Source organism: Amphiprion ocellaris, chromosome 16 (assembly GCF_022539595.1).
Source record: "Amphiprion ocellaris isolate individual 3 ecotype Okinawa chromosome 16, ASM2253959v1, whole genome shotgun sequence".
Lineage (NCBI taxonomy): Eukaryota > Metazoa > Chordata > Actinopteri > Pomacentridae > Amphiprion > Amphiprion ocellaris.
In genome coordinates, this window is record NC_072781.1 from 6,253,589 (window position 1) to 6,280,210 (window position 26,622).

General features: G+C 40.3%; 1 protein-coding gene across 2 annotated transcripts in view; it reads left to right on the forward strand.

Annotated features, from left to right (window-relative positions):
- The first annotated feature begins 685 nt into the window (after positions 1 to 685).
- LOC111581569 (protein bicaudal C homolog 1) overlaps positions 686 to 26,622 on the forward strand; it is a 71,543-nt gene continuing 45,606 nt past the window's right edge. For both annotated transcript variants that reach the window (XM_055018594.1, XM_023289788.3), the window contains exons 1-2: positions 686 to 1,200; positions 18,822 to 18,868. In XM_055018594.1, coding sequence (XP_054874569.1) covers positions 1,008 to 1,200; positions 18,822 to 18,868 — 240 coding nt within the window. In that variant the 5' untranslated portion in view covers positions 686 to 1,007. The remainder of the gene's footprint in view (positions 1,201 to 18,821; positions 18,869 to 26,622) is intronic.

Genomic DNA, 26,622 nt, shown 5'->3' on the forward strand with positions numbered 1-26,622 from the left:
CAATTCTGCTTCCTAGTGTTCACTTTTTGAAAAATGTGTGCTATGAGTGAAAAAGTGTGTTCAAATGAGCAAAAAACGTGTTCAGTCTTTTGCAAAAAGAGTGCAAGAGTTTTGGAAACTGTGTGCAAACCATGAATAGTGTTCAAGGTTTTGACAGCAGAGTCCTGTTTTTGAGAAATGTGTGCAGTCAGTTGGTGGCTGTGTGCAGTGAATGGAATTTAGTGTCTTATCAATAGAGAAAAACTGTAATGTAGGTTTTCTTTGGGTCTCTCTCTCTCGCATTGCTTCCCTTTAGTCCCTCTCAGGATGTGTGGTGTTTCCTCTATAAACCAAATAACACATTGCCTGATTTGGGGAAAAATGGCACAAAGAAATTCATTTTTACACGCGTCAAAGCTTCCTTTAGTCGTTTATTGTAACTTTATTTTCATATCTTCTGGTATTGTAGTGAAATTTTGAACTCGTATAATAACTATGATTTGGTTGGATATAATTGGCTGTAAAATCCCTCAACACTTGCCCATAAAGTTGCGCGTAAAACATAAATGAAATCCACAAACAGGAAAAGTTTGGATCCTCACAGGAACCCAGGGGGAGGTAGATGCTCGAAAAAGTTTCTGGGAGGAGTCCCGCTTTTTTTTTCTTCCTTTCTTTTCTTTTTTTCCCCCTGCAGTATGACACGTGAAACTTTCCCGAGGAGTTGGTTGGTATGTTTGCTGTGTGCTGCGCGGCGCTCCGTTAACTCGGCACACAACCTACACCGAGTGGACCAGCGCGCTGCCGCCTATTTTTAGAAGTCTGCCTTAATGGGGGAAAACGAAGCTTGAAGAAAGTGCAGAGGAATGTCTCGACTGCGCTGAGATGAACTCGCCAAACACCTCGAAGTGACGGAATTTTTACAAAAACAAAAAAAGCTAGCAGAAGAACGGCGCTTTGCCTCGCTTCAACTCTTCCTCCAACTTGTGAACAAGACGCTGTGGCCACTGGAGAAGTCGCCGTGCTGCGCAATGGCTGCCCAGTGCGACACTCTAAGCGGATACTTGCAGCAGTCGGACCAGGGCTCAAACAGCGAGCGCAGCACCGATTCTCCTCTCCCGGGATCAGAGGAGGATCTGAGCGGCCCCCATCCCCTGCCAGACCCGGAGTGGACGGAGGAGAGGTTTCGGGTGGACCGCAAGAAGCTGGAAGTCATGTTATTAGGTAACGAAACGCCTAAAACTAAATGATGTGTTGAAGCATTTGCACTAATTAATCCCCTTTATCCAGTTTCATGTCATTGTTTCCTTGTTTTCGAATAGCAGGCAGCACATTTCACATCCGCAGCTCCTCTCCAAGCTTTTGTTTATTTTACGCATGGAAACTGCTGCTTTTAGTGACTAAAGTTTTCCTTGTTTGCGCGCTCTTGTGCGTGATCCGGAATGAATCAATTAAGCCAATTAAATGGAGTCAGTTAGCGCTGGGCTTCTAATTAGTGTCACCACGTTATTAACACATAGCTGACCACTGAAAAAATCTGCAGGTTTTCCAGCTTTATGGGCACGAAAAGTGCTCCAAACTGAAACAGAAGGTCAAAGACAGTTAACCATCAATGATGTGCCAGTGTTTTTTTAAAGCAGTAACATTCTCTGACCACAAGCTGTCGCTAAACAAACTCCCATGGTGCCTATTTGTTTGTAGACTAAACTGAAATTGACCTGAACATGCAGTTTGTGCTCAGTTCTCAACAAAAAATAGGCTGCAGACAGCAACAACTGATTCAACAGCCTTGCAGCACAAAAACAGAACTTAAAGTTATCTTAAAAACAAGCTAAGCTGTTCTTCAAGGAGAGTTTTAATTTTGCCTATTAAATGTCATCACTGAAACCTAACACCATATTTCTGTTACAGAAAAAACAACTAATACATCTGTGGTGTTAGCTTCTCCGTCATATTTTGGCCTTTGCTGTGTGTTTTGTGTTGGCGATAAAATTGATTCAGTGTGTGATCTCCAGTCTGATGACGTGCAAGCGACGGTGAACAGTTAAAACGAGCAAAGACAGGCTTGTAAAGAGAGGCCAGGCCGGTCTCTGTTGAGAGCTCCCTGGACACCCTGAAAAAGGTTGAGGTCATTTATCACATATTTCAAAACACAAGACTGTGGAATATTCGTGCATTCGGTAAGTGGGCTGGATTCTTTATAAATTCCACAGGATGGACAGTAAGTTGGACTTGAGAAGCTGCCAAACAGGACCTGGGAGGAACATTATCAGTCATAATTGTAATGAAAACAGGGAGGATATTACACGTGTTGATATTACAGATGAGGATAATTTTTAATTTTTTTTGCTGTAACTTGGTGAAAGTGACTCGTCGGTAATGTTTAAGTGGGGCTAATGTGTGTGTTTTGGAAAGCAACCAGGCTTGAAGTATCTTGTGGCCTATACACACAGACGTATGCAAGCACACATGGAGCTCCCCTTGAGAATGTCCTGGTTGCTGCCTCGCTGCATTCCTCAAAGCTCCATGTCATCCCCAACTCTTCCAGGAAAACAACTTAACCAGAGGCCGGCCCTAAATCCGAGTGTCCCGGACATACCATGTGCCACATCACGCAGTGTGCCTAAATAGGTCTGTTTGTGCATGTGCAGCTCTGTGTATGCTAACACATCATCTCTCCAGTTTAGTTTGTCCGCTTGGTCTTTTATCTCCGCCAACATCTTGTTTCCCAATTGCTTCCTTATGACATCATGCCTGACGCTGATCGTGTTGACACTGTGGCTGGGGTGCAGCGCAGAAAGAGCTGCTATGTGAAAGTGTGAAACTGGTGTTTCTGGTCAGTTGTAGGTTCAGGTTTAAATCGGACGCTATCTGAGCCGTGAAACTGCTTCAACCTTTGACATCTGACCCCTTCGGAGGAATTCAGGAAGTCTGCTTCCATCGTGTGCACCTCTGTTATCTCTCAGCAGACATTACACAGTCCGAGCATCTGTTTGCAACTGCAGAAAGCAAAATTAGCTAGTTTCAGTTCACTAGATCAGATATTCTCATCATCTTTTTTGCTCCGTAGGTGTGAATTCAAACCCCAGTTAATGGGTGTTTCATCCAGTTCAGTCAGAGCTTTCTAACATCTGGCTGTGTTTTGATTGGAAAAGCTGTAGATTTTGATGTGGTACATCATGTTCTGAAGGCCAGAGTTTGGACCATAATGAAATAATTTTATGGGAACTCCAATATATTTTTACCCAGTGTTTTATTGTCTGTGACAGTGTCTCTGGCTTGTGCTTTCCTGGAAAATGAAGTGTGCTTGACCCTCAGGAATGAGCCACGGGTCAAATCGTGCTGTGATCACTTCCCAAACAACAATAGAAGCAACTTTTTACTTGACACAGGTAATATGTCTGCACTAGTTATGATTTACAGATTGTATTTCAGTGGCAGACATTTGTTTTATAACCTGGTCACTGATAACTCTTAGCTGCTTTGGAAACAACATTGGCAACAACCTCTGTTATGGATTGTTATGATAGTGGCTAATCTTTAAGGAAACTACTGAGAAGTTTGAGGCAGAGAGAGGTGAATACTTGCTTGTCTAGAATGTGGTTAAGCATTCTTAATTTGCTCATTTGTGTGTAAATATCATATCTATGTAATGAATATATTTGTAATATAACATAAATTTTGCACGTATCTGAAATAATTATTATTTGTAAAGAGTAGTCTTTTTTTCAACCTAATTCTCCAACCAATTCTCTCTGCATTTTGTTCACTAATTGATTGATTGATATGGTAAACAAACCACTATAGTTTTTACGATATCGCCAGAGAAAACTGAGCTCCTTTAAGAGCATTTTCTGCAATATCTGTATCCACAATTTTGGGCCATAAACCCGATTATATTAACTGGAATTTTAAGATGTTTTCGCATTAATAAACCTGGATATAATCAGAATTTACAGGTAAATCTTCAGTTTAGGACATTAGATTGGTGATAGCTCTATAGTCAGGGGGTTGCATAAATTGTGATGAATAAAACTGACCCAGAAGCTCCCTGTGCTCATTAAAATTAAAATATGTTTGTGACTCACCAGCGTGTCTCCAAACCGAAGCAAAAATCCCAGCGTACACACTTAAACTGCTCTTTGAAACAGCTATGTTTTACTACCCTCCTGCTCTGGCACAATTTGCATTGGAAGAAAATGGAAATTATTAACTGCTCAGCAATTACAAATTTACTGTCTCTCCCATTGGCAGGGATGCAGGTTCCTGGCCTTAGATCAGTAAATAGAGTGCGGAGTGACAACAAAATCTCACCCTGACAGCGATCAGGGTTTACTGTTGTACTCTTGGCACCCTGGAATAGAACTCCCCAGTTAATGGCTTAGAGACCTTAACAGAGGCATGAAAGCTTGAAAGATAGTTTTATGTGTACAGAAGACAACTTTGTGCCTCTTTTTTGCATTCATTATGAAGTTCAGAGACTGGGGACAAGTGTGGGAAAGAAGTAACATTTTCTCCAACTCTGCTTTTCCAAACTGAGTGTCTGTAGCGTCTTTTTTTCATGCTTACATTACCAGAGTCTTATTCTAAACTGCTCTGGCTGTAGGTTTCCTCGCTCAGACTCGCCATGATGAGAGTTTAGTGGTGTTTGTCACCGAAAGGCTCCTTCAGTCTCCTGGTGGGCCAGTGTGTGCACACACATCCTAACAACATGTTTGCTGAGTAACTGCAACAACAACCTACAATTAGGCTAAGTGAATCATTTTCTTCATTGAACTAATTTGTTTTCCTGCTCCTAAACCACAGACTATTATTGGATTGCTTTGTTTCAGAATGGAAAATCTGTAGCATATGGCAGAGAGCGAGTGCGGGGTTTTCTCAGGTATTTACCAGTATGTAGCAATAATGTTGTGCTATGCAGATGATGCTAATGCTAGTTCTGAATGCTGCAATGTTTTCTCATCCATAAGCTGCAGATTGTGCACTAAATAAGAATATATTAGGTTGGAGGCAAGGGGGAACTTTTCTGAGAAGGGAAACTGGCCTCTAGTAAAGATGTGATTGTTGTATATTTCTTAATATTGTTTGTAGAGTTACATTTCTGGCCTTCGTACCCCAAAACAAAGAGGAGTATGTGTGAGGGCCTCATCCTCCTCTTCCTCCTGGATGCTGAGTAAGACTCAGAGACAGGAAGTGAGTGTCTTGTGGGGAATGTGCTGCAGGCTTTCTCTTTCTCTCGTTCTCCCCCTTTATTGCTCCCTCTTGAGTATTCAAACACTGCTCTGTTGTTCCAACTTCCATCAGATCTACTGTGGAGTTTTTGGATTTTCCAGGGTCTTTATGTGATGAGAGAACACACTCCTCAATCTCTGCCTTAACCAAACCCAGGTAAAAATGTTCCTGAAAACACCCAGGACTTCAGAAGCTGTAGCGGTGGAGCACAATTTGTTGTGTATATAATCAAAAATCATTATCTCCAAGGCGACCAAGTGGCTGAGTGGTTAGAGGGCAGATAACATGTGCCCTTATGCCCTTGATCTCTGTGGATCCATGCCTTAGCACTCTTTGCTGCTTCCAAAATTATGTCCAAAATAGACCATTTTTTAAAAATCATTATAGCCAACAAGTGATATTTAGGTACAGTTTATTTTGATTTTCAGTTATTGCACTGTATGCTAGGTATCGCCCTGATATTTGACAAGTATAAAGTGAAAGTAAAGATGGAGAAACCTTGTTTGAGGGAAATGGACTAGCTTTGGACAAAATATAACAAAGAGTGGAAAATAAAAGACGGGGCCAAGCAATGGAGGGGAAAATCCTTCTCTCATATCTAGATGCGAAAGTCCTTTATTCCCTCAGATGAGCTGACCATCTGTTATTTGGAGATATTGTGATCTTTAAAACAGATTCTATGCAAAATGTGTGTTATCGTTGTGAATGTGCCAAAGGAGCAAATGCTTTATATTCTAGTTGTGGACCACATTAGGAATAGTTTCCAACATCGAGATAAAATAATTTCATTAATTTCATCAAAGTAGAGATGTATTTGCTTCTTATAATATAAAAGTCATTCAGTGTGTTTTAACTTTGACTTGCAAGATTGAGTGATTCTTGATGTTCAGTAGGTCATGATTGCAGAAATTGATCTTTATCTGCTGTGACCATAAATACATACAGTTAGTAAAACTGGATGGGAGCTACATGAGCATATGACAAAGATTTATTTGAAAATAAGTTGAATTAAAGAGTTGCTTCGCTTTCAATTTGAGAAGTTGTTGGTTTAAATCCCAGAACCAGACAGCAGGTTTTAAAGGTATGTAATCATTCAAAAATGCTAAAATTGTACCATTTATCATTGAAAGAAACTGACAGAAAACTTAAAAAATATATTTTCAACTCTGACAGCCTTTGAAGTACTCATCTCATGTGTTGCAATGTTCCTTCTGCAAAATCATCCAAATCTAACCTTAAAATTGTGATATCTTGTCAAAATCGCTTTATTCTACATGCCTCATACAAAGGAATTGTCAAAACTAAAGCATTTCCTCTAACCAGACTCGGTAAAACACAAAGATTCTGCTGATTTCCAGTGCAGCCATTAAAGGCTCAGCTGCAACTAGCTATCTCATGACAAAACTCTGGGATTTTTTGGCTGAACTGGGTTGACCTGCAGGCTGTGCTTACGCTGAGCAGATAGGAGACAAGCATGGAAACAAATTAAAAACACAAGTGGTAAAGTATCTGTTTTTTTCTCAGAGTATTAGTAACACCTGTGGACATTTGGAAAATGCTGTACGTGTTGATTCCAGGTTTTTTCAATTTGCCGTAACTGAAATAATCCCAAAAATTGAACATTGTTTTCATTTTTGTTCTAATTTAGGGCATTATAACTGTCTCTAACTGTACAGAGTACATTTTTGAGTTCTCTCTACTTCTAGTCATGGTTGTCCTGTTCACATAGAGGTGCAGGATTTTATATTGCACTGAAAAATGATCCCACAGTGTGTAAAAATGTGTTGGAAACAACACCCAGAAACTGCTTGGAAGATTTGTCGGTTAATAAACTATTTTTATCACTTCTCACTAGGTGTAAGGAAAATTTGCAATGAACAATAGCCATGTTGAGGCTTGCAATGGCATTTGAAATAAATAGACAGGCATTGAGGTCAGCGTATTAGCTCTACAGTTTCTTTATCTTTTTGCTTTAATAGAAACACTGCTAAAAACATGAATCCATGCATTGAATAGCCTGTCCATGGAATGCAGAAATTAAGTATTTTTTAATTTGCTATTATTGAACAAATTTGCACATGACTACCCAAGAAATTAAACAGAACATCCATCCATCCCATGCAGCATCTATACACCGCTTAATCCTCATTAGAGTCACAGGAGGGTTGGAGTCTATCCCAGCTGACTGAGGGTGAAGGCAGGGGACACTCTGGACAGGTCGCCGGTCTATTGCAGGGCTACATATAGAGACAAACAAGCATGCTCACATTCACACCTACAGATAATTTAGAGTTACCAATTATCCTCAGCATGTTTTTGGACTGTGGGAGGAAGCTGGAGTACCTGGAGAAAACCCACGCATGCACAGGGAGAACATGCAAACTCCATGCAGGAAGATCCTGGGAAGGTGGGGACGCGAACCAGGGACCTTCTACCTGCAAGGCAAAAGTGCTAACCACCAAGTCACTGTATAGCCCCTACACAGAACACAATTTCTAATAATCATAACAAGACATTTAAGTGTAGTTCCCCCTGGTCCTTTTAATATATTTTCTTCTATAGTCAACAAAAGCTTCACACTAAACTCACACTAACCACCAATTGGGCACCATGTAATCTGAGGGTAGGTAATAGCTAGCTGTGGCTTCATCTGATTGGCTAAATGTTGTGATTGCATAGCCCCTATATTTAGGGCTATCATCTGATTAGCCAAATGTTTTCATGCTGTGTGTAAATAAATGTGTATTTCTTATGTGTTTATTGTGCATGTTCGAGTCATGATGAGGGTGAAAATACAACTTATTGGTCATCATAACTGTATTCTTTACTATCACTAAACTGTTGGAGTTGCTTTCATAATATCTGAAATTCATTCATAGTATCTCCAAAATTAGAATTTTTCATGAAAAACAAAAAACAACCTGATATAAGAATTGAATCTTGAAGTTGTCTAAAATACACAAGATATGAAGATTAAGATGTTTACAGTATATATATGCAGTTTACACAGGACAACAATGCCATACTCCTGATGATAACTAAATATGATAAGTGATTTTACCTACACTGTGAAGGTGAAAGTATTTCACGCGACAAATAAAGGAGACAAACTTTGACAAAATCTCTTGAATTATGGCTGTGTATGTTACATTTTAATGATTAAAGCTATATAGAAAGCAAACACGTATCAGAACAGTCAGTGTTAAGTTTGAACGGCTCATTCAGCTCCTGGTTTTACTCTCCACTGGGCCTTTCCTGGTTGCCTCCTGCCACTTCTCCTCTCTCCCTCCTTTCCCTTCTCCTTCTTGTAGATTTTACCGAAACATGCTGATACAATTAAACAATTCTATTCGACTTTGCTTACACATTGAATTCCTTCATCCTGGGCATGATGAAGCTTTCAGGAGCTGTAATATAATTGAGCTTCAGTCGGCGGAAAAACCTGTAATTCATTACTCAAGAAAATATAAGCAGGAGTCCTATTTCAACAGTCCAAGTGGAGCTGGAGTGCTGTGACCCATTTCTGTACTCCTGGAGCTGAAAATGGGCTGAAATGAATACCTATTTTTCTATGTCCCTCAAACCTCTTTTTCTTCAACCCTTTTCAAAGTGCAGATTTACATTCTGTCTGGTTTGCGGTTGCTATTTTAGAAATGTTTCTTGGGGGGAGGCACCCCCTTTCTTATCCTGCACGCGTGCGCACACAACACGCTCACACAAGTGTAGAAACACACACACACACACACACACACACACACCAACGCATGCACGCCGCCCAGCCCGTAACCACTCCCCCAAGAGCTTTCAGTGTTTATCTACGGAGAACCTTGGGTTTTGGTTTGTTGATCTCTCTCCTCATTCAACATCCAGTACAATCTGCCTTTTCTCCACTTGCATTGATTGGAGTAAAAAAGCACTTTTATGAGCACCTTTTGGATTTAGTCCTGACCATTGCTACAATATTCTCCACTGGAACAAAAGAGAATGGGTGGGAAAAAGTTTAATCCAATGATAGGCACTTCATTAAAAAAAAGAAAAAACAAACTGAATTATGTTCACTTCATTAGACCTGTTATATATTATACAGAAACTATGCTGATTGGACATATCAGTACAGATAACATAGCCGTTGAGTAATAAAATACAGTTATCGAGCCAAGACCTTCCATCACTACAATCCTGTGTGGATTCCTCCTGTCTTTAAAGGAAAAATGTTCTGGCCCGGAGTTGAAATGCTGAAGAATATGAATGTCAGTAATTTCCTAATAGTACAATGTAATGTTTACAGTGCAGCTCTCGGCCTGTTAAGTGAGACTGCCTCCCTCTGCTCCATGGGGGATCTAACACAGTAGATACCAGGCACCAGGAATGTACAGAGTTGTGTAATCATTTGGCAGCATTCACATGAGAGAGAGGAAGGAGGAGATGATAATCCAAACATGTTACCAACAACAGCTTGATGTCTTGTGTCCTGAAGTGGATGTTTCTACTGCATAGATGTGATGTGTGTAAATAAAGCTGTTGCTGTTAATATGAGGTGATGATAGAGTTGGTGTTTATGGCCGTAAAGTAAAACTGTTTTAACCTCAAGTCGATTTCTGATTATTTCTACGCCATCCGTCTTTGTGACCTTGGGGTCAGTGAGTCTGGTTTTGTTGGCAGGCTTTCATCTTCGTCTGTCGGACAGCAACATCTGGCACTTAGTGCATTTATTTGATAGCACAGTTGCTTGGCAACGCTGCAGGAGTTGAGAGGAACGAGGAGCCTTTTTTGAGAGCAGAGAGTGATTTCACCTCGGTGCAGAAACATGATGACAGGTGTTCAGTTTTGTGGGTATTAAGTCTGTTTACCAAAGTTAGAGAAATGAAATGGTGCCAAAGCATCAAGTGGTGTTCTGTAAGATTTGATGGTACCTATGGCTACTGGCGGTAACAGCAGTAAGGAGGTTTGAATTGATGAAAATTTCAAGAAATATGACTTCAACCAAATTTAAATGATGTCCTTTATTGCTGGGTACTCTATGTATAATCACAGATTTATTGTTTCTGTTTATATTGTACAGCAAAACATCATTTTTAGAGAAACAAGCTGTGGTCCCTGGTTTACTTTCAGACTCTTTTCCGGCTAACCAATGCAAGTCTCACACAGTCAATAAATAGAATCGACATAACAGATTGATTCCAACAGCAGGATTATAGCAGGAAGCATATTTGTCTTCTACAAATATTAATAACCTTCCAATTCTCTTATAATAGATAAAGATGTTAGTGTTGAAAGCTAAGGATGCTCCTCTGGCAGTGTTGATATGAGAGTTCACATGAAGCAAACAGCTGGTTCTGCTATAGTTGTATAGTTTCTTAATCGTGCCTCGGAGATTAGATACCACTGTTGCCTTGGAGAACAGCTGGACTGTTTCTCAGGTGCTCGAGTCTTTTGTTTAGATGCCAACTCACAGAGGGACTAAAGTATCGGCCTGCGTCTGTTTTCATTTAGATCTCAGACCTGTTGCTGCCAACTACCTGTCAGCTGGAAAGTGATACCCTTGTAGGAACCTTTTTATTTCTGAATTGAAACGTTCAGGCTGATTGATGTGAACAGGACCCATCACTGAAACAACCCGAGTCATTAGTATTGATTGTACTGTTAATCTTTCAAACAAATTTTTGGATTTAAATTACTCTGTGTGTGTGTGTGTGCGTGCGTGCGTGCGTGCGTGTGTGTGTGTGAGAGGAGTAGCAGTGAGTTAAGTCACTGAGCAGATCTGCTTCATGGCAGCATGGAAAAGTCATGAAATGTAATCAGCCTGATTGATACAGGAATTGTGGGGCCGATGCTGATTTTAAGGGAGTAAAAAATTCTGATTTCAATATGTCAGCCAATATCTTTATAAATGTACATGCGTTAAAGTTATATTGAAAAAGGAAAATGATGTCATCGTAGTTTAACTTTACATCGATGTACTTCACAAACTATTTTAAATTGCTAATAGAACACCATTTGACTCCTGTTTACTGTCTTCTCAGCTGTGATGCGGCTCTGCTACATGTGCTGCAGGCATCGTAAACAATAGTCGGAGTCACTCTGCTGGAAAAACTATGTGACATTATCATTTCTGCTTTACCCCAAATGCCTGTTTCTGTATTATTTTCCTTTTTTTTTTTAACAAGTTCATGTCAGTGCTTATTTTATTGTGCTGATAATGTTACAGCTGTGACAGGCATACACTGACTGATAACATTGATTAATCAATATACCATTTTGCTTTTAGTATTTATTAACTTGCTTAACGAAACTGAGACACTCCAAGCGAGTGGTTTAATCAAAATCCTTGATCCAACTTCCAGGACATAATCTATATCATAATGAATATCAATATCGCAACATAAAATGATATATGCAAGCTTTTAGCTAAATATGCTACTAGTTCAACTTTTGAATGTGACAACTTGGCTTAATGTGATCAAAATCAGACCACAGTTTAGTTTCTAAAAATGTCTCTCCCATCAAAAAAAACCCCTTTGAAGCTAATCTTAAAAGGAGATGGTATGTTGATTGAAGATAATTTCACAAGCAAGTGTCTTTTCCCAAATGTCTGATCTAGGTTGAAAAATATGATCCTTTCCCTACCAGGCCTGTAGACTTCCCACCTTTACAATAAAGCAAAAATACATGTGCGCATATGCTATTGAACAGATACCCAATCAGTTTGTTGCATTCTTTGTGTATTTATGTTTTGCTATGATTCTGTCAGGCCCTTTTATTAGCACCATGTTGAATCAAGCTAAAGTAAGGGAGGCATGTTGGAAAGCTGCTGGGAAAACTTAATGTTCTCAAGAAATGTAGTTCTTTTATACTGGTTGTTTTCCTCTCAGCCAGCAGAATTCATAAGTCTGAGTTTCATGTTAATCTGTGTCTCTACTGAAGGTGTGTGAGCTGGCGGTGGACTGAGATGTCAAACTTTTCCTAGATTAGAGTTGTCATCTGATTTGAAATCCTATCCACTGGAAATAGTTTGTTTCTGATTTTTATGCTTGCATAGACTTTTCTGTGAATGCCCCGACTTTCACCTTAAGTCCTCTTGTGGTTATTTTCAGTGCGGAGGATTTTGTCTAAGCAGCTCAGCCTTTTGGAGGTTTAGCCGGTGCTTTTGGTTTCTCTCTTAAGATCCAGTTTTCATTCAAAGCCTCTGACGTGAAGGACTTTGATTGATAAATCTGGCACAGCACAAACACCAGGTGCACAAACTCCCCCTTCAGTATTTGGGGGCTCTTGAATGACTGATATTGCATGTTCGAAATGAATGGATAATGGCTCACATGTACGCGATGAGGTATTTGCCCTCTTGTTATTGGAAAAGTTGTAACTTGGCTTTTTTGTTAAACTTGGTGCTCCCTGTCAAACTTTCCATTAAACCTGCTTAGTATAGGTCTGAAACTATCTAATGGTGGAACTGCTCATGTCAAAAAATGTCTTTTGATTTGATTTATTAGGACTTGTGTCTCTATTGTTTGCTTGATTGTTGTGTGTGGAATGAAGCCAAAAACTGTAGAAATCAACGCTGTTTACATTCCTGCAGTGTCAAAACAGCGGAATCTCCCAGAAAGTTAGTCTTTCCACAAAATAATGGATCCCAGACCCCGCTCCATCTGCCAGCATCACATGCTTTCCACTGCGACTTCTGTCAGCCCTTTACATGCAGTGACGGTGATTGGATACATTAAATAATTACAGGGAGAAAATTAGAGGGTGTGGATCTGATTAACTGCAACCATCACGTCAAGTTTCTCATATTAGAAGACAATCAAGTTAGCTGCACTATTTCAGTTATTTGCTCCATATTTGCAAAAATGCACCAGGGGACGGAACTGATTGCAACATGTGAACTGTGCTCAGGGGTTTTGTGTCGTTTCTCAGCTGCGATGCCTGTACAATCTGCCGTGCTGGAAGGGAGGAGCGCTGCATTGTCCTCGCATAACCTGGTTTGAAAAAAACAATAGCATTCAAGCACTTGAGAAATAAATGAAACAAAGTCTCTTTGATATGAATCAGAGCCACTAAATGCAGAAAAATATACTTTAAAGTAGGGATGTGCTCTTCAGCTCTTGTCCAAATGTTCAGTTTGTCCAAAGGAAGGCCTATAATTTAAATTGGATTTTTCTGTTGGCAGACGAAATAATAGGGTTCTTGGTTATCTGAGTAATGAGGCGGGAGCTGTGCATTCTTGTGGTAAAATGGCTGTCAATTCTTTGAGAAAGAAGCAAAAGACAAATGTCAAAAAGATCTCTCTGGTTTGCTTCTTTCCCTTTTTAATTTTGTGTTGTGGGCAAATCAGGTCAACACAACAACCGGGAAACGTGAATGTTGTGAAAAGAGAAAGTTGAGTTTGGTGGTTTCCTGCACTGAAAAGTTAGTCAGCAGCGGACTAATAATAATGTGCCCTTAATTCAACCATAAATATACAACTTAGGGTCAGTGGACTAAGAATGCACAAATATGATGCTCTTTGCTCACGGTCTTTCAGTCGCACAGGCGTTTTCTTGTGTCTGGCCATCAGTGACTGACTTACCTGAGCTGTCTGCATGTGTTCTATTACTTGCTTATTGGTTACACATCCCTCATTTAATCACTGCTTTTGTCACTTTATGTTTAATAATTGAACTTTACATTAAACTTCCATGTCATCTAATTTTTTGCATTTGTCATTTCCACATGTCATATGTCCTACTTCTTTCTCCATAGCACAAACAATATTTCATTTAAAAATTGTTTATCCCAATTCAAGATTGTCATAATTGTCTATAGGTTTTTAAATATTATTCCTGTTTTGTTTTTTGTTTGTTTGTTTTTACCTCACCTTGGCTCAGTTTTTGTCTTTATCCTTCAATGATTACTGATACCAGTATCCCAGGTATATGGATGGATGGATGGATGGATGGATGGATGGATGGAAGGAAGGAAGGAAGGAAGGAAGGATGGATGGTGTTTAAACGAAGCAGAGATAAATTTACACAGTGTAGGACAGAGATGCAGCGGATGAAGTTTCAGAGTCGCTACTTCTGTAATATATGACAGAGTTCAGTTGATCTGACATGACAGAAAATCAGGGCTGTATTGTTTTACCGGCTGTGTGAATCATTCATGAGGAAACAACAGAATGAGCACCAGTTCTGTTACCGATGAACGTGGCTGAATCTGCACCTGTGCAGGTAGTCAGCAGCGGCCAAAAACTGGGAAAAAGAAGTACATATGCAGAGTTCTCTAGCTCATGTAGTTGGGATTCTCAACTAGCTACAAACATTAAAACAGCCGCCAACAAACACTTAACCTTCCTTTTAGAGCTTTAGAATCAGAATTATACCTGCTGAAGAAAGTTGATCCTCTCCACGTATAAATGCCTCAAGTAGCATTTCCCTTATAGCAAGCTGAGAGCAGAATTTGGTTTTGGAAAGCTCAACTACGACTTATTTTGGAACGTACTGCACACAATTTAGCTATTAGTAAGATACGATTATCTTCCTTCATCTCTTAATATACCGCAGAGCTCCTCGGACCCCCGGCTGTGACCCTCCTGTTGCTGCTCTGGGTCGTTGCACGGCCGGTTTACTCATCTGCCGACAGGATGTTTTGCTCTCAGCACATGGCTCATGTTTACCCTTATGTTTAATGTCAGATTCCTTTCAGCTCCCACATCTCATGTGGCAAGAATGCTCTTGAACTGTGTTTGTCAGTTTGTTGTTGTGGCGTTGCATTTTTTTGAGCATTTTTTAAATCTCTTCCTCAATCGGGTCACTACATCTCATTGAACCTTGTTGTTTGACTCTGACAGGTTGGATTTAGATGTTAACGGCTGAAAGTGTAATAGAGCTGAAATTGTACCACAACAAACTTTTTTTAAGGAAATAGCTGCCATTTAATATGGGTACCATGGTTCAAAGCTTCCCCTATTAGAGGCTGATGTTACATTAAATGCTTAAAGGTGAACTCTGCATTTAATGCAGCTTTTCATGTACTTGTGTCATCCGATGAGGAGGATAATGCAGTGTTTTGCAACTGTACTTTCTTGCCGAGTGTCTCAGATCCAGCAGCGACATAAAGCCGCATCATGTCCTTGAGTCAGGTCGACATACAGCAGAGTTTTTGCACTGTGTGAATCCAAAGTTTAACAGTACATTTCTGAGTAGAGTAATGATGATGTTGTTTTTCTGCCAATAACAGAAGTAAATGTGTCCTTTTGGTTGACTTGCAGTTATTTCTCTCATTATTTTGCCACTGACGGAGACTTTCCCAGGGGATTTAGTTTTGTTTAGTCGATAAAAGAATACCGAGACCACAGAAGAAGAGCAACTGGTCTGCTGCACTAGACAGTTTTCCACCAGACAAGTGGGAAAAACCGTCTGTTTGATGTCGCTGCACTCCTCTTTGTTTGTCTTACGGGAAACAGCATCAGGGTCGGTCTTTCATAATCTTGGATGGCTTCAGGCCACCTAAGAGATGAGCACTTCTGTCAGAGCTGTTTTATTCTAAACTAAATATTGGATGTAAACACTTAAACATACTATCATCAGGACGAAGCAAATATGCACAAGTGGCCTTATCAACCGTTGTAGAGCCATTATTAGGACAGATATGAACTATCATGTTAGTTAATCTACTGATGCTTTATCAATTGTTTATTTATTCTGTGCCTTCTCCACTTCTGCAGCTCAAATCCTAGTTTTTTGTCAGTGTATAACATGAGATACAGAAAAGCAGGGAGTTGTTTGAATGTAGAGAGATATGACAGATTATTTGTATTTTTCCTTAATAAATTGCCTCTAAAACCAGTCAGATATTAAAACTGTAGTTTTATATCAGCTTGCTAAATAAAGAGTCGTCTTAACTAATGAAATTTTAAACGCGCGTCACATCGATGTTTACAGCTGGCTGCGTGCCCTTTCTGCTCTCTTCGTCATTATCGGTCTTGTCTGTTATCTGATTATGTGCAGCATTTGGCGGCAGGCCGAGAGCGAATCACTGCGAGCATCAGCTATTTGGTAAAGTCACTGTTGGTTTACAGTTAAATCAAAGGCTCTTCAGGCAGCTAAAGATGCGTCCAACATTACTTGGAACAACCTTGTTATTTCACCATCCGTGACGGATTTCATTTGTTAATGGCACTCTTGCCTGAATGTCACAACAGCTGGAAATTTCTGTGTTTTCAAAGCTGGGGTTGTGTTTAAATCATCAGCAAAACTGGATGTGTTGTACATCAGCAGATTTGTAGTCTTCTGTGGGTGAATATTGGATTGATCGGTGCAGATTAAGGAGGATGATTCTTGGCAGTTGTTTCTTAATGTTTATGACCATTTCATTAAAACCAGTTGCTGATTTACTATTGTGTTCTACACTGGCCAAAAGTTTCTGATCTTTCCTTTTATTAGTCCTCTGATTTGAATGATGAGCTAAGAAACTACCAGAATTCATCATTATCAGTGTAATGGGGTAGTGAGCATTTGGTGTAAACAAATTAACTCAGATTAACTCACCTGTTGAGTCGAAGCAGATGAGACTCTCCATCTTCATTAAGTGTGGTCCAGACTTGTTTACTAGAAAGTCTGCGTAAGTACAAACGCATGTTAAACCCCCATGATGTGGGCAGTGTGAGCATTGTTTCTTGTGAAAAGGAAACTGTTTTTATTTTCTGTTGACGTGTTGTTGATGGGAAAGTCTTAATGTTTGTCACGGTCATAGTGTAGTCACCATGTAATACTGTGTGCATTGTAGGTATTGCATAATTTTAACCGGAACAGGTTTTATAAATTTAAGGAAATTCTACATAGAAGTTGAGCAAGATTTGCTGGATTTTAAAGATAATAGCAGTGATAATGGAGGGGTGTAACTTAGCATGTGGTTGCGTGTTTTTCAAGTGTATTTTGTGGGGCTGCAATCAATCAATTTGTCAGTTATTTTTTCGATTTATCATTGGCCATCACAGTTGTTTTAAGAGCCCAAGACAAAATCAGCACATTCTCATTGTGAAACTGGACATAGAAAAACTTTTGGAATTTTTTTCTTGGAAAAACAGCTGAAACAGTTAATCAACTATCAGAATATTTCATTCTTGATCAGCTGATGGTCCACCGAGAAGACCCACTCTGCTTAAAATCTGTTTTTTTACCCTGTTAACATGTCAATATTGTGTTTTCTTTACGTGCTAAGAGAAATGTCGTGAGTGAAATAAACCAAGGCTGAGCTTTTCTGCCATGAAACTGCAGTTCACCAATTATGGTATCAAAAAAAACAGATTCGCATAATGAGAATTTCATATGTAACAAACCTGAGGAACTAATCCTGTCAGCTGCATCTTTATTCTTCTTCAGAATCAGTTTCTGGTGCCAACATCCAAAGCTGGATTATTCCAGTATTGCAGCTTGCTATTGTTTGGCGTAGAGTAGTTTTACAGCAGAGTTGTTGGCTAGCTGGTGTGCTCGAGCTGCAGCGGCTAGGAAGAAGTGGGTGGAGACAAAGGCAGTGACTTCATTAAGTTACATCTAAGCTATTTTAAGGTCGGAAAGAACTATTTTCATTGCAATGTTTCTAAATTTGTCATTTTAATACAGAGATACGTTTTTAGAGGGTTTAATCAGTGGGACTTTTAAACTCTTCAGTCAATTTTAGAGTCATTCTAGTCCAAGCAGTTACTCTGAAATAGAAGATGAAACAGTACTTTGGTTTTCTTCTAATCATAACATTGTTCTTGTTGTTGCACTGAGGTCAGCATTCAGGACTTGACTGTATAACCCGCAATGACTCTGCTGCTGCTGCTTGTGACCCAGATTTACAGTACGCAGACAGCCGTAGATCCTTCTCAAGAAATCTGGCTGAAATGCATCATTAAACCTTCGCTGTACTCCCAAATGACAGAGCAACATGAGAACTCTCCTTGGATAGCAGATATGTAGTTTGCATCAACAGAGCTGCCACAGTCAGAAGGACTTGCAGATGTGTTGGAGCGGCTTCAGGCCCGACCTGCTTTGGTGGTTGGCTTTCTGCTTCCATCCAGCATATTGTATCAGCTGAGGGAATTTCTTGGCATTTTCACCTTCTTGGAAAGTTACTTAAAAACGCCAGGGCTATTCTGAGGGTTTATTTTGTTTACAGGTGATGTGGGGCAACTTTGTAGCCTGCCGTTGCCAAGGCCAGAAGTTTACAGTGCGCTGACAGACAAATTTCAAAAGTGTGAAAGCCTTTTTTAAGAAGTGAGAAACCGACACCAGTCGACCCAAACGTGGCACGAAACACTCCATTACCGGCTACTGTAGAGCGCTCAAATATTTTTACTGTATCCATCAATTTGTTACACGGAAGCTGTATCCAATCTCTGGGATTATAGAAAATTACTTGGAACATTTTATTCCATTCCTGCAAATCGACAGTATCAGTAACGGTGCCAAACACAATATCCAAAGAAATCGAGATCCACCGTAAACACAGCTTTGAATGAAGATACCGTAACATTTTGAGGGCCGGTTAATCTGTGTGTGATTTGGCCGCGTTAGGGTTACGTTGTGCATTCAAAACTGAGCGACTGCGGTTTTATGAATTTATTTTTCTCTTTCTCTGTCTCTCTCTAGCTGCCTCTGAGGGGAGAGTCAATGGCGGGGAGGATTTCTTTCAGAAGGTGAGTGTGTGTAGTCTGCTCTTGGATAATGTTTTGCTTTGTCTTTGGGTTGTGTTCGAGCCCACTGAGCAGCGCTTGGTAAGGGAGCAGATGTCAGGTGCTCCTCCAGTCACTCCTAATCGCAAATCCAAACAAATAAAAACAACGGAATGACACTGACGCTCCACCGCTCCAGGCCTCTGATGCTAAACACAGCTGACACAACACTTGGGCCTTTCTCACTTACATAATCTGCCATAATATACGAGATTGTTTAAAACCATGCCAAACACAGGCCCGATCAGACCAGCACTGCCTCATTATTACACTTATTTTAGTCAATGATTTAATTAGTATTTCCAAGGTTCACTTCATTCAATAAAATAAGGATTCGCTTCAGTGATCTTAAATAGTCTTAAATGGGTGAAAACTTGCTCACATTCTCTCCCTGGTGCACATTGATCAGTCGGGTGTGAGACACTGTCTGGATTTAAAAAATTATTGCACAATTTAAATAGTTCTTTTCTTGCTAAATGGTCTTTCATACAAGTTCTAAATGCAAAGGCTCATTTTCTAAGGTACTAAGCCCCCAGTGAAGTAATTTCTGGATATTCACTAATGACTTCTTCAGCTTCTATTCTTCCAATTAATCCTCGCTAGAGTTGGGAAATATGAACAATATAAAACATTAATTGCAACAGACTAATTACCCTAATAAGACTTCCCAAAATAGCCTGTATTTTTCAAGTTATTGAGCTAGAGACCGGAGAGACGTGTCAGCTTCTGAAACTCAACAGTCATGACAGTCTGACGGTCAAATCATGCTGTTCGTGACCACGCTCGGCTCTATTCAGACTACAAAGGGTCCATGTTGGTTTGCACACAGATGGTCACATTGCCCCATATATAATAAACACAGAAAAACACATCAGACTCCTGTGGCTGTTTCTGAAAGACTTTGACTTTGTACTTTTTATAGGATATAGCAGTTAGTTATGCTGTGTCATTGATTATTCCTGAGGTGTACCAAACACAGTGGGTGGACATAGCACAGGATTTCTGTAGAGTTTTTTCTATTTGCGCACCAATAGCTACAAGTCAGAGAACCCTCCACATCCGGCAGCGATTACTTCAACTGCAGCACTTTTAGTGATACATTAAAAGGTTGTGGGTAACGGTGAATCTTGTTGCACAATCTCTCCTCAAAACAAGCATTTGTGTTGAGCATCATTTATTTTCCTGGTGTGTGACCAGTCGCTGCATCCCAGGAAAATAAAACATTTGTTACCATGCGTATAGTTGGCATGGTCACAAATTTTGGTCTCCAGACAGATGCCTGGAGACCTTTTGTAAATTTGGGTAAGCGACATAATTTATGTCTCATTGAACTCTGAGGAACCTACCGGCAAGCAGGTGCAAAAAGCACAACTTGGCCTTTACACATAGAGAGCCGATGTAGAAACAAGATAACGTGTTGGTGGTGTGGCGATACAGGGGCTACTGAAGCCCCTGTTTGGCCTTGAAATGGATGAGACAGTCCCAAAAAGTTTTAGCCACTTAAAGCCCAACAACCAAACAAATAAATGATGCATATATTGAAAACCTTTGCCAACAAAAAACATAAATCTTACAAATAAGATATATTTCCTGAAGAATGACCATTTAGTAAAGAATATGCTATCTCTTGCTCTTTCACACACTGGTAATTAGACCCATCCCTTAGAATGAGTTTTGAGGCTCTCACCTACGTAACAGACTGTAATATTACTGTATACTCAGTTGGCACTAATATGAATAACAACCATTAACCTTAATGTCTTGTATGAGGTATGATTAAAAGATTCTGTGAAAAAGCTGTTCTGTAGTCTCCTCGTGCAGTGATGCACTGCTGCCAGTGCCTCTGCAAACTTGTAACGCTCCCTGGAAGTCCCGTCACGTAAACATGTCAAGCACCATCTGCCATGAGTGTTGAATGTCCTGAACTGTGAAAAAACACAGACCCTTCACGGATTTGAATTTCATTTTGGGGAAGAGAAAGAAGGAGCCAGATCTGGCAAGTAGGGCAGCAATGTTGCGTTGTTGTGGCCAAAAAAACAGTGCGTAATCACTATGTTGTGACCACATTGAAGTGGCTATATATCATCGCACCACATTTCAGGCTATTTGCGCCAAATATTCTCACTCAGACGAATTCTGGACGTTAGAGCAGAATTCTGCCGTGATAGTCTGACCTTTGAAGATTAATTCTTGATGCACGACAATGTAAATGGTGAAGACATCAAGTAGGCTCCTGACCTGGTAACCTTTGTCCACTTTTGGAAACTGAGGGCTTTTTTTTTTTTACAATTCCAACTACTGTTTCTTCTCTTGGTGGTAGCTGCAGACAAGCGTCTCGTCAACATCAATGATCCTCGAGACATTCATGTTGAGTGTGTCAGTCTCAGCCTGCTAGCTAATAAGCAATGTTTAGTTCATTTTTTCTCTACTTTTTGTTCTGTGATTTTGTATATGGAGAAATCAAAAATCTTCATCTAGCAGTGGTCACAAAAACACAGGTCGTGCTGTTGATAGCTTGTCGTCCCGCCGTCTCCTAACTGCTCGCATGTTCCCATGCACACACCACATACATGTCTATAAACTGGCAACCAGATTTGTTCAGATTAAATGCTGGTTATTGGAGGAAAACATTGTGCTTAGCATCTGATTTCGGTGTTGGCATGATAGCTCATGGTTCGAAATTAAAATTTATCACATGGCACTGAAAATAGAAACATTTTTAACAATGCAGGTTAACTGTTGACCCTAAATTAATGTTGACACCAGATATTTTAAAGGTATCTTGTTAATTATGTGGTTCCCTTTAAGTATCTCAAGTGGATTCTTTTTTGTTTAAAACCCAGCTTCCTGATTATGTTAAACTCCCTCTAGTATGTTAAAGGGCTGTAATGAAATAAATGATGGACAGCGGTTTGTTTTAGCAGTCCTCCTTTGTCTATTTTCCATATTTGTTTTTTTTGAGGTTAGGAAGCTGAGCTAAATGTCAAAGAAGGAGGCAATTTAACTGTCCCTGAAGCAGTTTTCAAAAACCCAAGTAATGCAAACCAGGCGCCTTAAGATTCCCCTCATTGGAATTTTAACAAGGACTCTAGATACTGTATGTAACCCTGCCTCCACTTCTCTGGTCTGGATTTAACCGTAATGTTTAAGATATCCTGTGTAGATGTCTACCCAAGTCCACAAAGCCGTTCCGACAAAATACGGCTGTTGGCGTATTGACATTGCCAGCCATATTTTTTAGAGTCCTTGGCTTGAATATTGTCACAGCTTGTTCAAAGAAACAGTGGTTACTTGAGTTTAAATTGTCAATTAGAAATTAGTGTGCAGCGGTTTGAGTTGGCAGACTGGCGAGGGGCAGTAAAAGAGGAGTGCTGCAGTCATGTTTTTATTGTAGAATTTCCATTTGGATAACTCTGTATAGTTTCCCTCTGATAGCGTGATCCCCATACATGCCCAATTAAAGTCGGGAAAATAAACAGCGAGTGCGACTGTGGAACAGTATTGTTGAAAGAAAATGGATGAGGTGTGTGAAATACCTTGAAGTTGATGAAAATGGAAACTCTTAGTTGGACCGCTTCCTGTCCGTCCAACACACCCATGTACCTCACACACTCATTCAGACTCATAAAGTACATGCGTAGACACTCTTTCCCTCACGTAAGAAAGCATATGGTCATTTTTACACACAAGGCTTTGGGAATGAGATTTTGGAGTTGCCTCAGCAGTGAGATTTAGACTCCGGTCGCTGACAAGAGCAACATTAAATGGTCCCACCCCTGCACTTTCTCCCCAGGTCCGCTGGCTGTGGTTGATCAAACTCTCTTACTCACTGTCTGCTGGACTTCCTTTGGAGTTCAGAACAACAGTTTTGTAATAGAGTGCAAACAGTCTCTGCTCTTTATGCAGTCAGTGAAAAAGTAAAGAAGGTGGCAGACAAAGTTCGACCATAGGAGGGTCCCCCAGCTGGGAAATCAGTCATGTGCAAGTCCCTGCAGCTCACATGAGGGAATCTCGCCCGCTACAGCCCTCTGCTCGCTCTTTATTTTGGTCTTCTTTCTCTACCTCATGTTTTCCTCTTCTCTCGTCTCTCCTGTCCCCTGCTGCCGTTTCATTGTTACTTCATCTCTATTGAACCACTGGTGTATCATTGTTATCAGTCTGCTGTAACAGGAGGGTTTCTCTACAAGGGAAATTCTTGATAGTATTATGGAAAACGTGCATCAGACAACAGTTCAAAGTTTTGGACTGTGCATCAGAACATGGCACAGACCAATAAGCTGTTTTGGAAAGAAGTTGAGTCGTGGGGCAGCTAAGAGTCAAGACGCCCGGCTGGTTAAGACGATAACTGTGCACCACAGAAGGAGCTTGGAGTGGATTTGACTCGTGCCTTTGAACCTCCAGCCAGTTCATCCCTGATCCCCCCTCCAACTTCCATCCCTCCATCCCAGACGTTGTGGTTCTGTAAATAATGCCAGGCGTGATACATAAGTGCCAGTGCACTCAGATCCGTGGCCAGGCGTAATTCATTTCATTTGGTTTGTAGCGCTGAAGCATCTTGCGTTTCATTGCGCTGACACAGAGCAAATATGAAAAATTGAGACTGTCAGGATGAAATATTTGGGTTGGCAGCAAAAAATCATGAGATGTAGAAATAACTAGGTCAGTGTGAGTGGCATCAAAATACGCATAAACACAAATGTTTGTGTTTTACCCGACAGTTTAAATTATTAGGCTAGTGAAGGATGTGCAGCCTTGATTATAATTCAACAGCATGTTTCCTGCAAAAGTGCCCCCCACCCCTTGTAATGTGTGCTGCTCTTTTATAACCATGCATATGTTAGCATTAGTCCCGAGGAGTAATGGGGCTGTAGCTGCGAGTTAGCACTCGGATTGTTAACATGACTGTTGAGTCTCATGGGGATGCTTCAGTCGATGCTGTCAGCTTCGAGCACCGCTGCTCTCTCAGTGTCTGTGCTTACAGCCGCTTTACACCCCCGAAAGCCCTCTGCGTCCCCCTCGCAGACACACACACACACACACACACACACACACACACACACACACACACACACACACACACACACACACACACACACACACACACACACACGCACACATGCATACATTCCAGCTGAATCAACAGCTGCAGCGAGGTCCAGGAAACATGCCTCTGCCATGTTGATCGCTGCCGTGATATACGAACACACAGAGTCACGTGTGTCGAACGCATGTGCCGTCTTTGAGGACATTTCCTTAATGAGATCCTGTTTGATTTTTTTTTTTTTTTTTTTTAACACATACAGCTCTGCGACACATCTGTATACACCATAAACCTCAAAGAACCAATCATCATGTCAAGATCGTGCCGTGTAACATATCAGAGCCATTTCTCTATTCATTTCAGCAAAGGGTGGGGCGGCAGAGAAGAAAGGGCGGACCGGTAAATGTATAGGTTACTTAATTTGTGCAAATATCTTGACCCATTTGAGAGGTATTTGCGAGCCCCTTCATAAAAATAAACACCGTCCACCCTTTAAATGGTGTGTGGTCTGTCAGAAATCAGTCCCATCTGCAGAACGCTGCCAAGAACAGCAACGCTGGACAGGAAACAGGTTTCTTTGGACAAAGCCCTTTTTACAGAAAAATGATGAGGCATGCAGCGTCATGTCTGATCATTTTAGGAAAGTATAACTGATGATCTGAAATGATGTCATTTTTTTGATCAACTTTACTGGTTTTCTACACTACATTGTTTTTTCATATGCATGTTAAAAGAGAGAAAAATACATTTGGAAATAAGCCCTTCAGTCATCTGCTCTTTGTTCCAATATGGCCACTATAATTTCTATGTGCTCTGAGAGTGTTATATTTCTTTAATTCCTCCTTTTCAACTGAACGCCTTCTTGACAAAATCCAGACTCATCTATCACTGTCAAAGTGGACTGATTTTAAGAGCTAAAGTCAAAAAATTTCAAGGCAAAACTTAAGGAAGAATTTCTCCTGATCACGGAGAACAGAATGTCCTCCTAATATTGTTTGTGATGCATCCAGCTGTTGGTGAAAGCATGCGAAGAAACGTTTGCATTCAGCTGCAGGGGTATTTTGTGATTTACTGTCCTTTCTCCAAGACACCAGACAACAGTTTGGAGGGTGTCCTGCTGGAGATTAGAGCTGCTGGTGCCTCTGGCGAGTACGAATCCCTGTAACAACAAAGAAACTCATCAGATTTTGGTTTCAGGTCTGAATTTCACTGCGTGTAAAACCATTCTGAGTGAATAGATGGATAATATTATTGCAACACTTGTGAAACTATTGCAGAGAGGAGGGATGGGAAGCCTTCCAGTGGGAGGACCAGAATGGGGTGATCATTAGCACACCGGATGCTAATGCTGAAACTATTTTCAGCTTCGTCATTTTAATGGTACCACAAATGAATTCAGGATAAAAATAGTTGTGTAAGATCATCTGAGAGGAATCCGGCTTCTTTTTTTATTGCACAATATGATACTAAAGTTCTCTTAGGCTCCCTGATTCACTCAGGTGGAACTGTAAGTAAACACAGAGCCGCAGGCAGAATAAATCACTGCCATTAGGTGATGATAGTAGTTCCAACAGATATGCAGTTCAGATGAAGAGCTTCAGAGAGTGGAGGAGGATTGCAACAAAACAATAAAGATGCATTTGTCGTACAAATGTGTTGTGCAATGATTTTATTGGCTTGCAACATTCTGCTTTCTGAGTTTTTATGAGGAAGGCCTGTTTTGATGAAGAACAGATGCTTTTGAAGGAAGAGTTGTTGAAGAATAACTCTCACAGCTGGCACTGATTGAAAGGTGCGTTAACTCACTCAATCACAAGTAGTTTCTTGGCAAATTTTTTGTTCCTGTCCCATTTTTAGTCACTGTAACCTCAGTGTTCACTGTAATATAAAGTCCTGCACCTCTGTGGAAACAGGATAATCATGGCTAGAAGTGGAGAGAATTCAAAAATGTCTCTTGAGCAGTACGACACAGTTGTAATTCTGTAAATCATAAATTAAAAAATGAAAGTTAATTTTTATTGATTACATAGTTGTTTTGTAAAAATGGAGAAGAAAAAAAGTGAAAAAAAGTGTTACTAGACTTCTTCATTAATAAGGGTGACTACAACTGAATTTCTCGTGTCTAAAGGATGGCTCTACAAACTATAGATATTTTACTGCTTGCATTTATTTGCTCTGTATAAAAAGTCTGCAGTTCAACCAAAACACCACTCATGGCTTATTGGTTGTGGCAAGGAACACAGAACTTTTGGGGTTTTTGAAAAATCTGTTCCTGCAGATGGTTTATATTTGGCAATTCTTTAAAGAAGATGTGTAGAATGAAATGATTTTGATTAAATGTCCCAATTTTCAGCTTAGATCTGGTAGTTTTTCCAGAGAAATTGCAGGTCACATATGATTAGCGCCTTTTAACCCCACCTGTTGGTTTTAGGATTCAGAAGGTTAATAGAAGTTACATTTCTGACTTCATGGCTCTGTTTTGGCTTCCTAGTGGCAGAGACGCCTCATTCTGTTGCTGGGCTGGGTTGTCTATTTTTTTTTTTAGTTTTTTTGTTTTATGTGATTATAGAACGTAGAAAGTCAGTGAGGCTTGAACAGGCTTCCAGTCAACCATCAGGGACTCGGTATGTAGCTGCAGAGTAAAGCGAGGCACGCATCAGGCCTCGGTTTCACAGGT